General features: G+C 48.4%; 1 protein-coding gene across 1 annotated transcript in view; it reads right to left on the bottom strand.

Annotated features, from left to right (window-relative positions):
• ADAP1 (ArfGAP with dual PH domains 1) overlaps nt 1-14,419 on the bottom strand; it is a 50,018-nt gene extending 35,599 nt beyond the window's left edge. The window contains exons 1-3 of the mRNA XM_014869921.2: nt 14,027-14,419; nt 4,061-4,191; nt 2,511-2,602 (exon numbers count right to left, since the gene is read on the bottom strand). Of these exons, the coding sequence (XP_014725407.1) occupies nt 2,511-2,602; nt 4,061-4,191; nt 14,027-14,111 (308 nt within the window). The 5' untranslated portion in view covers nt 14,112-14,419. The remainder of the gene's footprint in view (nt 1-2,510; nt 2,603-4,060; nt 4,192-14,026) is intronic.
• Between the last annotated feature and the right edge of the window lie 3,207 nt (nt 14,420-17,626).

Below are 17,626 nucleotides of genomic sequence, written 5' to 3'. Positions count from 1 at the left end.
TCTGCTGCTGTGGTGTACCAAGCTGGGCCATGACCACTTGTGACCATACAAAGAGAGGTTTTGTGGCTTAAATTCCACACCCAAAGCTCTTTGGGCTAACCTGGTGGTGGTATAGGAACATCCCAGAGCCTAGGACTCATTTCACTGTTAGGGACTCCCCAGAGGCACAGGAGCTGGCTGCTCTGGTCACTCCCTGGGGCATGGCTCAGTACTGGCAGACAGAGAAAGTAAAAGGAAAGGACAGAAAGGGACTTTTTTTTTTTTGGGTCTGGTAATATTTTTGTCTATGAACAGCTGGTAAACTTTCCCTGGGCAATTCCAGAGCATCTCTCCAACTTCTCTAACCTTTGCCAAGTATCATGCAGAACCAGGAAGCCACAATGGGGCTTCTGAAGGATACAGAAGCCAAATGCAGCAGGCAAATATAATGAATTTCCCAAAGAGCCAACCACAACATTGTAGGCAAGAAGAAAAAAGGACAAGCTGGCACTGCAGCCCTGAACTTCACAATTCTTCGTGCAACCAAAGCAGAGGGATTCCAGAAACAGCATTATAAAATTAAGAAGCTTCAAATGAACAAACAGCTGCCCAGGCACTGCAGCCGTCCAGCATGTGCTGCTGTTGGAATTAGAAACACCAAAACCTCTCAATGCTGCAGAACGTGGTTGGAATCATTGCCAGTGCTGGATGGAGGTGTCACCCATGGCAATGCTTCCCAGGGCTGTGAGCTGGGAACAGCTCATGCTATTGCAGTGACTGGACTGCAGCGAGGCGGGGAACAGCTAAATATACATCCCTGTAAAAAGCAGCACTCCCCTGCACTTGTTTAGCATGCATCTGTTGAGAGGCACAGAGAGCCCTGAACTAGAGAGAGAAAAATACAACCTGGCACAGCATCCTTGAGACACTCCCAGGGTGTAATGTGCCCACAGCTGCTGATCCTGCAGCAGTGTCAGGAGATTGTCTGCTCCTGTGAGAGGTCACATCCATCCCATTGCAGCCTGCTGTTATGGCAGGGACCCAGCAGGGCTGGTCCAGAGAACCCCTACAAGAGCAGAGCTCCAAGCTGAGCACAGAAATCAGCCATGCAGGCTGGTAACTGTCCCAATGCAGAACAGGCACAAGCTGGGACCAGAAAAGGGTCAGAAATTACTCTTCCAGCTGCTCTCAGGAAGACTGGCCTTGCCTCGCCTCATCCTCCCAATGAATCAGTAAATAACTAAAAAGAAACAACAAAAAAATCCTTTCAATCTCCTGCTCCAGCTCCTTGCAGGTTCCCAGCCCAGCACAGTGCTACCCCATCAGCCCTGGCAGGGCTGCGGATGGAGAGGCTGCCCCAGCAGGGTCCCTGTGAGCTCACACAGCCCTAGAGGACAGTGCCTGGAGCTGAGCCAGAGCCTGGCAGAGGTCCCCAGAGTGATGCAGGGAGGGGAACAGCACAGCAGCAAAGCCACAGAACCTGCCCAGCACAGAACCAGCCCCACAGCAGCAGGAATGGAAATGCCCGTGCTCTCCAAGCTGCCTGAGAGCGGGAGCAGCTCCTGCTGTCTCTCAGGGTTTCATTGGCACCCAGATCTCAGGACCAAGCTGGAGGGACCTGCCCTGCTCCCTGCCAGGCTCCTCCAGCATGGGCTCTGCATTCCCTGGGCAGGGACAGGTCATGGGAAAGAACCTGAGCATCAGACAGGCAGCCTTAACTGAGACTTAGGAGTAAACAAAATCAAAATCCCCTAGAATGGAGTTTCTCCCACCAATCTTGCTTCTCCAAGACCAACATGACAAGCATATACAAGTCTCAAAAAGGCACAGCCAAACTGCTGGGATTCTGGAGCTCAAAACACTGCCTAAATGCATGCTCTTTTCTTGTCAGGCCAGGCAGCTCCACTCACACAAAAATAAAAAAAACACCTTGGTACACGGCAGGACAGGACCCTAAAAGCCAAATTCAGTTCATCCCCTTGCACCCTGGCTGGTACAGCACATTCTGGCTGCTCAGCTTCTTGCTCCACAAAGTCCACCCCAGCTCACTGGGGAGGTTTATCCACAATGTATGGGGCCACTTTTAGCTGCCTTCATGAAGGAGATTATTTGTCATCTAGGTAAAAAAAAAAACCAACAAAACCCCCGTATTTTTGCATTACAAATAACCCAGTATCTCACACAGCAGATTAGCAAGTTCTGCTTTGATGCAGAAGGGGGATTTGAAAAGACAGAGGAAATCAATGGGTAGAAATTGGCATTCTTGTAGCTTTAGAAACTTGGAAGAGTCTGGGGAATAGACAAACTATTGACTCCCCTGCATCATCTCAACTGTACTTATTAAATAAGATCCCACGCGTAGCATAAACTCTACCATATGCGTGCAGAAGGAAAAACATTTTCAGGACCTTTTATAAATGAAAACTCCATTGTGGCTAAAAAAAAATAAAAGTATTATGCTAAAACTAAAATATTACAGAGGCTGCAGCTGCACAAATAAATGCTGTTTACCAGCAGAGGTATTTACTTACTGGCAGTCAAGATACGTTGGTTTATAATAAAATGGTGGCATTTTAGATTCATATTTTGCTTTTGCTACATTGTTTCCATTCGAGGCCATAAACTGTAAAAAGAGAAAAAAACAGAAATAATTTTAAAAATGTTAACAGTATTTTCCTTTATTCTCTTTTCCAGAGCAATAAAATCATTGGGATGGGGGACCTGTCCTCTTACTGAGATGTCTGCCCAGGAGTGTGCACAGAAGGGTTGCTGTAAAAACTGTGCCTGCAAACCAGGGCTCAGAAATAAATATTGGTTATTATTGCGAGGGATCCTACAGCTTAAAATGATGCTGAGGACAGGTCCCAGTCCCACCTGCAGGAGCAGGAGGCACACAGTGGCATTTCCCCCTCACAGGCATGGGAATCAGATGGAATCCAACATGGGGATTAGGTAACCAGAGGACAAAAGCTCACACTGGCTTTTAGTCTCCATGTGTGACAGTTCCAGCAGGGTGATAGCCTCTGACAACACATCCTGTGCTTCAGACCACATCACTTCTGCCAAAAGGAGGATTTTGTTTCTGCAAAGTCATTGCAGCTACCTCAGGAAGGAGCTTGAAGTGACAGACAAATAAATAAATAAACAAATAAATATATAAAAGTTCTATCTGCCTTGAGAACCCTCCTTTCCAATCAATAAATAAAGAAATGTTTCTATCTTCCCTGACAGCCCTCTTTTTCTTCTGATGCACAAATGGCCAGTTAAGAACTCAGCAAAGAAAACTACTTATTTCCTGATTCATATATTTTATTTATTGAGATTCATTTTATAAGTGTAAAAACCCCATTCTTTTCCAGGTAGCCATGCTAAATACATTTTGTTTTGTGTCAAATGCCAAGCATACAAACATAACAAGCAGCTAAGCTTTTTTATTATTATTGTCAAGGTTTTGAATTTCTCACATTTACATATTCAATCTATTCCCCCAAAAAATATCAGGGAGGGAAATATTCATGCAAAATTAAGGCCTATTCTCATAAAACACATAACTCCATGAGGTGCAGCTTTCAGTAAAACCTCAACTCTACACACAGAAGGCAGAAATCAATGACTGGTAGAGTTCTTCATGCCTTTGAAGACACCAGCAGTCAAAGCAGAAAGGTTTCCTGAGTGCCTTTAGCAGCACCACACAAACCTAGGCAGGGGTGGGGCAGAAATAGAGAGAATTTATATTGTGAGGGTTTGGTTTTCAAACTGTGAATTTAAGAGGAACAAAGCCAGAAATAGCTGAGCTGGGCAGGGGTGGTAAACCAGAAGTCTAGTCTAGACTAGAGATATTGTAAAAAACAAGAGAAGACAATTCATTAAGAACTAGTAATTTCTAAATGCTGTTTCACTGACATTTTTACAGGGGTGGGGTAAACCCTCACAAATCTTCACGAGACAGGTGATCTGTTTCAATCAGCATCATTCCCACATTCATTATCTAGACATGCTTTCTGAAATCGCATTTATTGTGGCATCTTTAGGAAGGGGAAGAGCCCCAAAGCCCCTGGCTCCCAGCGCCAGGTGCACATACCTCCACCTGGGCATCATCCCAGTCATCCAGGCGCACTGACTTCACCTTGCTGACCTGGGGAATGTTGCGGTGGATGCCTGAGCAATTCAAGCAGATGAAGATCCCGAGGCTGTGGGATGCCCAGTCCGGGTCTGGAAGTGAGAAGGAAAGAAGGAATTGCATTTGAGTGATCTTTTTGGATTCAGGGCAGCAGGAGGTAGAGACAGGGCAGGGCAGAGGAGTTCAGGAATCACCAGGTCTGATGTCCCTGATTCTAAAGGCATCAGATAAATATACAAGGAAAATAAATGTTTCTATTGATAAGAATACAAATTAGACTTACAATTCACAGATCTGCAATCCCCAATGCAGCTGTAATTCCCCAAACCCAAATATACAGACAATTGCATGTGCCCAAGATCTCCATAACTCACTCCATGCTCACATGAAGAGAAGAGGGGAATATCCCTCTTTCATGAGGAAATTCCACCCAAACCGCGTGGAACAGAAGCTACATCAGCTCGGGGAAGCCACTGTTCTGCTCCCTTTTAATTTATTTATTACATGTGCTCCACACAGAGACTTTCCTCCCACAGCTGCAGCTCCCAGCAGCCCAGCCCTCCATGCCAGGAGGTTTCCAGCCCTTTCCATTTCCCATGGAAAAATGCTGCCAATGATAGCTCTGTACTTTCTCTGAGCAAAACCACGCACTGTTTACAGCCCCGGGCTGACATCTCACACAAAGCACTGTAAACATGAGTCCCTTGCCTCCAAATTCCTCCCTGGGAGAGGCACTGCCTGAAGCAGGGAGGCAGAGGGACTGGAGGAGGGCAGGGGCCAGGAGCAGGACACATCCAGCAGTGTCCCTGGCACTGCCTCGCCAGTAAAGCCAATACAGGGATCTTTGTTTGAACTCCAAGGCAAATGTCAGTGCCTGCAGACCCAGCTGTGCCCCAGCAGAAACAGCTTCACTGCAGGTCACCCAGTCAGACACTGAGTCCTCCATCCTCCCCAAGCCCACAGGGCTGGGAGCCCCTCAGCCAGCCCATGGCATCAGGCTGTCCAGGGATAAGGGCAGCTCTTCCCTTCTCGTCATCTGTTTATTCCCCCACTGTAATTACACTGAAGCCTCACTCCCCACAGCACAGCAATTATTTATAAAAGGCAGGGAATGTGCTTTCTGCCCCTTATCCATATTTAATGCTCTGGCTGTGTCAGTGCAGGGAGCAGGCTGGCATGGGGCAGCTCAGCTCCTGAGGGGTAACCAAGGGCTGCCACCAGCCTCCCCCAGCACACCCAAGGAACCAATTCAGTTCTCCAGAGGTGCCTCTGCTCAGATGTAAACCCCAGCACTAAATGAGGATTCTCATCAGACACAACTAAGTGCCCACATGGGAGAGGGGAGCAAATTCCCAAGCTGATACAAGTCCCAACAGCCACCAGCAGACACAAAGATGGGGTTTGTTTCTGTTTCACGTGGTCTCCCATCCTTATCTGAGACCCCAGTGAGTACAACTGAAGCCTGGCAAGTATAAAACCAGTCAGGTAGATCCAAGGGTCTGGTGCTGCCCACCCTGCTCCTTCCACAAGCACTTCCAGCTTCACACCCCATCCCACATGATGCACTCCACCACTCATTCCAACCTCAAGGACTGTGGCCAGTTACTGGGCTGTAGGTTGGCAGCAAGAACCAAGAGTTTTGCATGCTCAGGCAATTTCTGTGCTCTAACTCTTTGTGTTGTCCTCTCCCATATCCAAACATGTTTGTAATCAAAGTCTGGGGCCCTCCAAACTTCCTGCCACAAAAACATCCCCATGATCAGCACTGCTGAAGGGTCCCAAAGGGTGCAAGTCAGGCAAGGTGAAAGCACCAGGGTCTCGTGATCAAACAGCCACCTCTGACCTTAATGCAGAGGATCAGATACATGGAATGGTGAGAAGGTCAGAGGACAGAGCTGTGGCAGTGGTGAGGAAGCTGTGGCACCAAAGTTTGGAGTTGGATCCCTGGGCTCAGCACAGCCACTCCAGGAAAACCGAGCTTCAATCCCTCCCAAAGTAATGAGAAGTGATCAAAGCACTGCCCAACCCAGGGAAACAGGTTTCAAAGTATGCACTGGCCAATCAAACATGTTTTATTGGCAGCCCCAATGCCTCTTCAGTGTTACCAGATTTATCTCAGGCATGCAGGTGGATTTCTTCATGTTGTCTGCAGCTTTGTGGAGTCAGGCTTCCAAAGTCCTCCCCAAGAGGTAAGCCCTGCCCTGCCTGCACTGCTGTGTGTGACAGGACCAGGAGACTGCACACCTTCCTCCAGCCTGGGAGGGGGACACATCCTGCAAGAAGATCCTGGAGGAGACTCGAGCTCCAGTGGCCACCAGGTCAGCTCATATCCAAGCTGTCTCTTCTTGGCATGGGCAAACAGCACCTCAAGCAACAGGCTTCAGTCACATCTGGGCTTTAATGCATTCTCCTCACACCAACAGGATCTTCTTCAGACCAGACTCTTAAACATGCCTCCCCCGGCCCCACAGCTTGGCAAGCCTTGTCTAATTAAGAAAACAAAAGCTGGATTATATCACAGGGTACATACACACACCTGTATCACATCATGTACACAGGGTCACCCATGTGTGGCTGCCAGAAGGTGACAGTCCTTCAGAGGAGCAGAGACAACGGGGTGAGTGGTGACCCAGCCTTAGCAGGGATGTTCTCAGCTTGTTCAATAAACCACAGCCAGTAGCTATCTCCTCCTGGTCACCTTCCCTCCAGCATTTCCTTGCCTGGACCCAAATCCGTGTCCATCCAACACCACCAGGGTCCCACACAGCAAATTTCAAGAAGCACCACGACAGAGATGCACATTTCACCTGCCCCACCAGACCTGACCCCAGCCATTCCCATCTCTGCCAGGTATTAATAGCAACTTCCTCCTTGCTGCTCTTCTGGTTTTAGAAGTATGTCTTTCATGGCAAGGGTGGGTGGAAGGACTGTGGATGCTCAGCTGGTTGTGTGCTGCTCTCCTGTCACAGTCCAAAACCACCCACATTTGGCAACTGGGTTTAGTCCCAAAGGAAACACCAGGCAGGAGAAGAGTTCAGAGGCTTCAGGTACTGACTTAGCCCCATCCAAAAAATTTGCTGGGTAGTGAAAACCCCCAGAACAAACTGATCTGCCAGGGCAAGTCTCTCTGAAAGGCCATTGCTACCATAATTTGGGATTTCTCATGGCTCTTGCTTTCCTGACTGAGGACATCTAACAGCAAGCAAGACAGCCCAAACCTTTCCCAGGCTTTAGTAGAAAGCCAAAAGGAATTTCTCAGCATCATCTGAACAAACCATAGGATTCCAGAGCCATGCGAGCCCTCGGGCTCGTGCTCCCCTGTGACCTCCCTGTGCACAGGAAGCAGGGGGTGGAGAATTCCCCAGCTCCAGCTTCTGGAGGGCTCTGCCAACGCTGCTTCCCCTTCTCTCCCACTCCCTGCACTCGTGACACCATTTTCGAAGAAACCCAGCAAGGATCCTGCCACACCCCCACGACTTCTGCAGGGACTGGTGACAGACCCCAGGCATTGCCAGCCAGGGCCAGCACCCACGGCTTCTCCAAAGCCTTTTACAGGGTATGGGGCTGTGCTGCTCCCCAAACACATCGTGGTCCCTCTCTCTGCCCTCCAGCACAAATTCTCCAGTGATCGGCTTATCATAGACTCCAACCCTTCAAGTGACTGCACCAGAGATAAGACAACACCTTATCAAACATGAAAATAAATTTTCATAAGTGTCTTCACACAAAACAGTGAATTTGGGGCAGTTCCATTAGTTTAGTGAGCCAATGACCCCAGGCTGCATGGCTGGCAAGTTGAGGTGTCCATAGATAGGTGAAGTCCACTTTGCTGCTGGACATTTCAACAGCTGGGACATTTCTCCATGCTGGACGTTACTGAGAGCTCAGTAATTTTATTATTCTGTCTGGGCATGTGCCAAAGAAGTGCACTGAAATGGCAATATGTCATAATCTGGGCTTTTTGGGCATTGCTCAAAAAAGTTGATTTTTTTCCTAAGCCTCCAGAATTTTGAGCAAACAGCAGTGAAGTCTAATGAAAACTCTCCAGCATGCCTAAGTTCTACACAAATTACTTTATTCCATTATTTCAAGCCAAAAGGAATAAAAATGAATGAGGAACAATGGGAACATTAAACCAAACACACTGTTGGAAGTGCAGAAAGACTCATCCTGAACGACCAATTCCAGCTTTAAAAGGCTTTCACTGCCCAACGTTGTAGAGATTCCTGGTAACCTATAAACAGATTATAATGCCTTTCAAAATAAAGACGTGAGTCAGCTTAATTTTAAAAATTAAAGAAACAAAGAAAGCTAAACTAAACTCAGGAGAAGGGCACTGGGCTGGTGTTTTCCCATCTCATTCATCTGTAAGCAAAGGCATAGCCAGAGATTAGAGAAGCACCCAAAAACCTAAAACACTTGGGCAACACAGCTAAATTCAGAAATTAACTTCTCCACCCAGCCCTTTTTAGCACCATAAGCCTCAGGAAAACCCAGCACAGTGAACCATGAACACCACAGCTTGAATCCAGCATTCCTGAACTTAAGGAAAAAGAAAAAAATGAAGGCTAGACACAGAAAATATTATGCAAGAAAAACCAACATAAGACACATGACAGCATACAGAAATCAAAGAGATTGGAAGCTGAATGGTAATGGATTTGTTTTTTTAATGAATAATCAGTATTTCCTGTATCCAGAATATAAACATAGGGTTCCAGTTTGAAAATCTCTGGGTGCCATCAATACAAGTAAAATCCCATGAAGCAGAGCAGCAACAGGCTCAAAGTAGACAAGAGCAAGAACTGAGTCCCAAAATTTGGATGCTCCTGCTCCACCTTTTGCCTTAAACTACATTTATCACTACTTATAGCACAATGCTGACGACCAATGCACAGCCACACATCCTCAACACGTTCTTCAGCACACAAATGATGGGCTAACCTTAAGGAGCTGCCCTGCTGCATCCCTGCCACACCAGCTGGGTGGGAGCTGCTCTTTAGCTGGGATGCAGATTCAATGGATTTTCCTGAACCCTCTCCTGTCTGAGATGATAAAGAGGCTTCTCCAGGCAGGCAAAACCTTTTTTACACTGCACTAGAAATGTGACTCACTGATACAGGGTGATTTTAATGCGATCCACACAAGCACAAAGCCTTTCCTGCTTGCTGCTCAGCTGCTGCTGCTGATTTCCTCCATGCCCAAGACAGAGAACCTCGTGTTCAGCACTGAAGTTCTGTAGCTATTTACTCTGGGGAAGGATTAGGAGGTTAATAAACAGACCCTGGTCATGCATGTTGAAAAATAACAATAAAAGAGTTAATACTGAAGTCAAACCACCTCCTACCAACACTCCTCTCTAAGTAGGAAAATTTTTCAGTGAAGGCACTAAACTTGCCAAGGTCTTTTAATTCAGCTGGCAGGTCCCAGCAGCCCACGATTGTGCTGCAGTCCAGGCACCAGGACTGGACAAAAACCACCATCACATTAAACCTCCTTTGTTTCAAAAAGCCCTTTTTCCTGCAGAAAGTGGCATTGACCTAAACAAAAAAAAAAAAAAACAAAAACAAAAAACTCGAAAAAACCAAACAAACCCAAAACCAACCAAAAAAAAAAAAAAAAAAAAAAAAAAAAAAAAAAAAAAAAAAAAAAAAAAAAAACCTCAGTATTTAAGTGAGAGGACAATGGAAGTGCAGGAACAAGTTTCCACTTGGAGCTGGAAGATGAAAATCCCGTTTCACGCCATTAGAGCAGCAGAGCTCCGGAACAGCTTTCCAGTGGGAGGCAGCGGGGTGAGAGTGGGAAGAGCTGCGAGGCAGAGCCCCATCATCCCCGAGGGGATGGGCAGAGTCACTGCAGATGGCAGCACCTGGCAGGACCCGAGGACTCCCTCCCTTCCCCATCTGGGATTTTGGGACCAGCGGTGGGAGGGAGGAAGGAGAGGGCTGAGATGACATCAGTTAATGATTGATCTTAATGCTGAGCAAGCCAAGCAATCCCCAGCGCTCAGGTGTTTCCCTCTAATCACCACCCTCACTTGGTGACACCCAGGGAATGGAAAAGCTTCGCCTGCTGTAGAACTGAGAAGGAAAAGGTGTTTACAAGCACCTCAGGCACCCTCAGGCTTTCAGATGCGCTGTTACAGCAGAACACGGGATCTGCTCGGCTCTGCAGCACAAAGCTCCAATTCCAGACTCCCCTCCAGCATGAGCCTTCTGCTCTTCCTCCATCCTTCACCCCCTCTGGGCCTCAGGCACAGAGGCCAATGTTAGCCAGGATCCATGTCCCAATAATCCATCCCAAATAAGAAAGATAAAATGATAACAAGCCATGTAAACTGCTGCTGGAGGGTTTAAACTGCAGGATTGCTTTGATGGGATTTCCATTTCTGTCTTCAGAGCCTCTCTGTCCTCCTACAATGTAAAATAATTCTCACTCCATGGAAACACGAGCCTAAGTCATAGAAAAATAAAGAGAGAAATACTCAAGGTCTTGTTATGCCCTGAGATAACCATCCGTCTTATGATGCGAGGAAAGATTGCCTGAGACAAAGAATCATTTAGGAAAAAAAAAAGGCTGAACTGCCACATATGTCTTGAAGAAAAAAAGATTATTCTAATGCACAGAGAGCCATTACACACCAGCAATTCAGTAACATTGCTCAGTTTGTGCTTAAGACTGTATTTACCATGCTGTCTTTACTGTGTGAGCACAGATTTAAACCCTCAAAAACATGCAGGACACAGAAGTGTGCAATGATAGAGGACCCAAAGCCCCATCCAATAACTTTATTAGTGGCTCCTACCCAAGAATTCAGTCAGAAGATATAACCAAAACAGTCTCATTGTGCATTACAGATCAATGACATTTTTTACAACTAAAATATCTTTTATTCAAAACAACCGTTCTTTGCAATTTTAGGTTTTACAAAAATGCAATTAATAAAAACCTAACTAGAAATCTAAAAAACAAAAATTACAAACACAAAAAAACTGCAAGTGAAAAACGTAGTCTCTCAGTTATTTTACACTCTGATTTTCACTTTCTACTTTAGCATCCTTTCTGCATTCCCAGCTGTCATGGCCAGGGCCCTGTAAGACTGTTCTCTCCATCTGAGACATCCAAATCTGTGCACAGACCAGGGAAACACATCTTGAACAGGGCAGCCTTACAGGGCTTGGCCACTTCCACCGTCCTCAGTCATGATTAAGTGGCAAATTCGAGCCCAGCCCAGGCAAGCAGCAGGTTGTACCCAGATCTCCCCAAGGAGATGGGAGGATCCTGCAGGGGATGAAGTTATTTACCCACCCCTGGAGGAAAAGCCTTCCCCAATGCCTCCAACTTTGACTTTTGCACGGTCACAGCTCAGCCCAACGATGCCAAGCTGAGAGCTCCATTGCACCAGGGGTTTGTGACAGGACACAGAATACCTGGGACAAGTTGTGGCTTCAGGGCTCTGGCTACTGAGCCTCTCCCAAATGTCAAAGCAGCAACAAAAGAAAATAACCCTTTTTGACAGCAGGGAAGGAAAAAAACAAACTTTCACTGACTGGCTGATTTCTCAAACAAATATTTCCAAAAGAAAAAGAAAATCCAGCTGGCTTCCAAATACACAAATTAAAGTGACTAACAGAGAATTTTCCCAGCCCATCCTATTCTTTGTTATGAGCATCCCCGAGCTAAATGGCTCCCTCTTATCATGGATCCTGTACTAACAGGAGAAAGGCACTCACCCACCTGAAAAACAGCAATAACAAGTCCTGATCTTTGGCTTCCCCCCAGCTGTACCAGATCAGCCCTACAGTGATACTCACATGTGGGAAAGCACAAATCTGCCCTGCTTCCCTCATCTTCTGTTCATTCCCCACCCTCCCTCTTCTTTCCTTCTCACTTCATTTTCTCTGCTTTGGTACTTTTCCAGTGTCAGCTGCCCACCTGGTTCCAGCTGTCATCTTTATCTTTCTGTGGATCCCACTTCTCAGCAAAGAACGTTCTTGCACTCTTTTCTGGAGGCTCTCTGGATGCTTATCCTGCCTCTCCTGCATTACCTCATCCCCAGAAAGAGCTGGCCTGCCACACCTGCCCAGGATGAATAACTGAATTCAGGCTGAATATTTTCTATACTACCTACAGACACAAGTTATTATCTTATGTTAAGTAGCCCAGGGCATCTCAAGTTTATTGTCACTCGCAGGCAGATGAACACATTACAGCACCATGAATAGCTCTCATTTGCCAAAGAAACTGAAGCAAAGTAGTCACTAAAGAAATTGGGTTGATGAACAGCGAGGTGGTCCTAAGGAAGTAATGCCATGAGAGTTCAGAAGAGGCTGAATGATATTAATATAGCACATCTCGACTTACAAAAGACACTGGCCCAAATTCTCCTCTCTGACTTTCAGATTTACTAAGACATCTCTGTATGCAAATGTCACCAAAACCAAAGTATGGTTTTGTTGTTTTACAGGCCCTTCTGGTGCTCTTAACAACAACCTTCTTATCCTGATATGAGCTATTTTATTGACTGACAGCTCCATCCTCACCCTGGTGATGCTGAGAAACTTCTCATTTTGCCTAGGGGGGCTTTATATTCTATACCCATAGGGTGAGGGAGAATCACCCTGCTGGTCTCAATGGCCCAGGTTTGTAAAGTTTTCTCCAGGAAGGAACAATTTAGGCAGACACCTACTCGGGGAGCCTAAACTGTGCCCAGCAAGACAGCTCCGAGGTGGGCTGGTACAGTCAGACAGCAACAGCCGGCAGCAGATGGGTGGGAGCCGGCAGAGCAGCGCGGCGCTGCAAAGCCGTTCACGCTGTGCCGAAAGTTCTTTGTCCTTTCCAGCTGGGTACCGGAGGACACAGCGCATCTGAAAGTGAACTGCAGTGTCCTGGGATGCAGATTAAGGATATAAAACCACTGGGAATGGTACGAGCTGGATAGCGGTATCCAATAGATCTTGACATCCTAAACAACTCAATAGCTGGGAAAATAGGGCTCAGCTGAAGTGTTGGGTTTTTCTTTATCCTATAGAATGACAGAGGCTAAGAAGGACATCCTTTCTACACCTCCTCAGAGCCATCCTGCTCAAGCTAATACAAATTTAGGTTTTTCTGGACGGTAATTTTTTTTTTTCGTTTTTAAAATAGGAAAGTTACTTGCTCTGCAATTTTTCTAAGATTGTTCTCAAAGACAGATCCCACCACCCCATGCAGACACTCTGCTCAGCAACAGCATCATGGCCCGACCCCAAAAATTCACCAGCCAAAAGGCGAAGAAGACATTCCCAGCCCAGATTTCCTCCCCTCCGCACACGAAGACATGTACAGACATTGTATCCGCGCTCCCTGCGCAGCCCAGGCACCCATCGATGGCAGCTGGGCAAAGGTTGTTGGGCAGGATGTCCGCAGCGCTGCCTCCGGTTGTCCCCATGTGTTTGCTCGCTGACAGGGCAGGAGCAGCCGAGGGGACACGAAGGACACGCCACCCCCGCAGCGCAGGGCACCCCGGCAGAGCCCGCACCGCCCGGTGCCGGCCCCGGCTGCGCTGCAGCCCGCGGGGACCCGCCGGGATGACATCAGCGCTCACCGAGGAGCCGGCCCGGGGTGGGGGGAACTGGGGAAACCTCGGCCGGGGCTGGTCTGCGGGGACCGCGGCATCCCCCCACCAGCCCCGGAGCATCCCCGCTGCATCTCCCCGCGGTGAGGAGGGGGCTCGGGCACACCCTCGGCGGGGCACAACCCCCGCCGCTCCCAGAGAGGGCAGAGCCCCGAGCCCCGTCGCTGCCTTGCCGTGCCGTGCCATGCCGTGCCGTGTCATGCCATGCTATGCTATGCTGTGCCATGCCATGCTGTGCCATGCCGTGCCGTGCGCTGCGGACAGGTGCAGGTGCAGCCGCCGCCCGCGCCCCCCGCCTCCCCTGCCCTTACCCGGGGCGGCGCAGTCGGCGCACGCCGCGTTCCCCGGCCGCTGGAGCAGCTCCACCAGCGCCTTCCTGCTCCTCTCCTTCGCCATGGGGGCGGCTCGGCGGGGCTGCGCTCGGTCCAGGCGCTACGGCAGCCTCATGGCGCGGGCGGGGGGCGCTGGCGAGGCGGGCGGCGCCCGGGCGGCTCCATTCGGCCCCGCTCGCCCCGCGCACGCCGAACGCGCCTCCGGCCGCCGGGACGCGCCGCGCCGGGGCGGTGCTGCCCTGCCCTGCTCTGTCCTGCCCTGCCCTGCCTCCTCTGAGCGCCTCTCGTCCACCGCTGCCGGAGCCGCCCGGTGCCGCCGGTTCCGCTTCCAGCGGGCGCTGCCGGCTCCCCGCGCCACTCGCCCGCGACCTCCAGCGGCAGCGCGCCGCCCGAGCGGCCCCGACCCCCGCGCTGGTCCCCGACCTTCAGGGCATCCCAGCCCGCCGGCTGTCTCCCGCACTCAGGGGTGCCTCTCCCGGTTTAACTCCTGCCCGCGGAGGGGATGCTGTCGCAGGTGGGGGGTGGCGGATGGCAGCAACCCCAGCTCTCACTGGCCGGCCCTTGCCACTCAAGCACCTTGGCAGGTGCACGTTTGGGATGCCCCTCTCAATCGGCAGCTTTTGGGGGTACTTGTGAAGGTTTCACTATGCCCTCCAAAACACGCCTTCTTCACTGCTGTCCTTGCACATCACCACCAGCTTCCATGTCTGTGTCTTGGCAGGACTGTCCTCCAAGCATCTTCCCACGTTTTTCACACCTCCATGATGTCAAGGGAATATTGGGGGGAAAACATCCCTGTGTCATCTTGACTGTACATCTCATGCCGTCTATGGGGCAAGACTCCTTGTTTTGCCAGGCAAAGACTAAAGTGTCACTCAGGGGCAGGATGTGGGAAACTTTTGGCCAAGGAAGGGTTCAGAGCTCTGCTTCCTTAACCCCTGCTGAACCACCTTCTCACGTATGGGTCACTTGTGATGCTGCTATGTCCTGTTTGTGGTTCATACATCTCTGCTTATAAAAACAATTTTGGTTTTGCAAAGCAAGTCCCCATTTAAATCATCCAACTCTGTTTCCTCGAACAAAGCAGAGCCCTCCTTTAAGCTCAGCTCATGCTATTCATGCTGCCCATGAGATTCAGGGTGTGCAAAAGCATCTGCAAGAGGAGATTTCCAGTAGCGCCTGGAAAACTTTCAAAACCAAACCATCATCTTGATCCTGCAAACATGAGGATGTTTGGATCTCAGGTTCCTGAGAACACTTTGTGGGAGAAAATAACCCCTTAAATACAGGCAGAGTCATGGCCTGGTACATTTACAAAGCTCCCTTTGCCTGGAATAGCTTTTCCTAAATGACTTCTGGGTTTGTGCTGTCAGACAGGTGACTGTATCCAGGTTTATTTCTGAGTGCTTTAAACTGATGCTGGACTGTTCTGTGCTGACTCAACCCAGTGTCACTCATCGTGCTGGGTTTGCTGATTTTACACACGTAGCTTGATAATGTCTGGAAACTCACTCCCGTCCTAACCAAAGGCATAATCCTCCTCACAGACCTTTTGTGGGGAAACTGAGCTGCTGCATCCAGACCCTCACCTTCGTCAGCCTCTGAGTCACTAGCATTTACCTGGAGCACTGGCTTCTAACAGCCTCAGAGTGAAACCAGCTCAGCAGAATACCTTAACCCTCCACACCTGTGCTGTGTTCAAGCTTGACAGTGTAAATGCTACAGGATCAGAGCTTTACCTAAGCCCAGGTTAGGCCAGGTTTTCATTTGCACTCTGGCTTTTCCAGAAGAGGCATTTGCTGAATGCTTCATGCAATATCTAGGATGCCACACATCATCATTAACTTACCATGGGCCAGGACTGGAAGCAAGGGGGGGGGTTTGGTTTGAAAGTCTCTGTTTAGCTTTCCATTAAGACTTATTGATTCTCTTAATTTTTTGTTCTCCTGGTTGCTAGGCAATTCCTCTCTCTCCTCCGCGTGCTGGAAGCCAGGGCTGCAGACAGGAATTTATATCTTGTAATAAAATCAAATAAAACAGAGCCTGTTATCAATGATGAGAGGGGGGAGTTTCATAAAGGACAGGCGGAGCAGGAGAGCAGGGCCAGCAAGGGTCGATCAGCAGCATCCTCAGCATTTAAGTCTCATCACAATTACTCCAGACTTCACACAGGGAAACAAACAGCCCACGTGGGTGGAGGGAACGTGGAGAGACAGGGAGAAAAGTTGGAGAATGAGCTAGAAATGAAGATAAACTTTTGTTCAATGGAAAATCAAAGGCTTGAGCTGACCTCACATGTACAAGGGTATCCCTGTAAATTTACTCCTGGCTTATCCAAGGTTAAGAGGTTGGGTATTGCCCCAGTGTTGGTTGGCATAATGTTGATCCAGGGCAGGCACTGAGGTTCTTCTGATGGACAGTGACTCCTGAGGATTGTGGTTCCTGGCATAGACCAGGGACAGCATCTGAATTTATATCTCACACAGAGTAAAGAGCAAAGGTTACCCCTGCAGGGCTGCTGGAGGCTGATGAGCATCACTGCTCAGGCTTGTCTATGTCAGACTGTTCCCTCCTCTGAGCTTTGCCCCACACTTTTCCTGTGGGTAGCACTTTTCAGGGAATGTCTAAATGAATTTTCTCCCACTTCTTGTGAAATCTCTGACCAAACTGTCAGGAGATGTGCTGTCGCTGTCAATACATCACCCTCATTCAGATGCTTCCTGTCTCTCCACTGCTAAGTGACTTGGAGGTCTGACATAAATTCATATCCATATGCATGTAAATACTTACATATTTATATGTAAGATGTGTTTGTTTATAAACAACACACACTTTTAACTCAGTCTTTTCTAAATCACAAGGTTGTTGCCTTAGAAACGGACGTTATTAGTGCAGTCTCCCGAGATGCTAAGCACACTGGCAGCAAGGGCAGCCTCTGGAAATGCCAGATACTGAGGTCAGGGCAAAGAACACTCAGAAATTCCTGGAAACCTTTCCATCATCTTTATGGTGACGCCCTGAAAATGCACAGACATCTCTATACCTTCTCCTGCCCTTCCATATCAGCTCCTTTCACCCCTTTGTTAGGAAAGAGCTGTTTATTCTGGGGTTTAGTTAATTTCGCAGCCCTAGCCCTGAAAAGGCTAAATCAATGTCACAGCCATGCAAGTAAAAGGGTGTTAAACACAACCCTTGATGTGACCCGGGAGCGCATTCCCAGCACAACGTGGGGCAGCATTACAGATTCCTGCGTGAACAGCAAACCTGAACAGAAATATCAATAATTCATGCCACGGCAACTGCATTCAAGCAAAACTCTGGAGCAGCAGATACACCAGGCAGGATTCCATAGGCTTCCTCAGCACCACGGGGGAGGCAGCTCTTGCAGCTGAACAAGCTGCAGCACTGGCACCCGCACCTATGTTAAAGCAGCTCATTTCCGTTGCAGTATTGGTTTCCTGTTCAAAAGAAAAAAAAGAAAAAAGGAAGAAACCAATCCTAGAGGTTTTTCTTAAAAAAAAAAAAAAAAAAAAAAAAAAAAAAAAAAAAAAGAGTTTTCTGGGTTATCCAGTTAAATCA

The sequence above is a fragment of the Sturnus vulgaris genome, chromosome 16 (genome assembly GCF_052056855.1).
Source record: "Sturnus vulgaris isolate bStuVul1 chromosome 16, bStuVul1.hap1, whole genome shotgun sequence".
Taxonomy (NCBI): domain Eukaryota; kingdom Metazoa; phylum Chordata; class Aves; order Passeriformes; family Sturnidae; genus Sturnus; species Sturnus vulgaris.
This window is presented reverse-complemented; position numbering and strand designations above follow the sequence as displayed.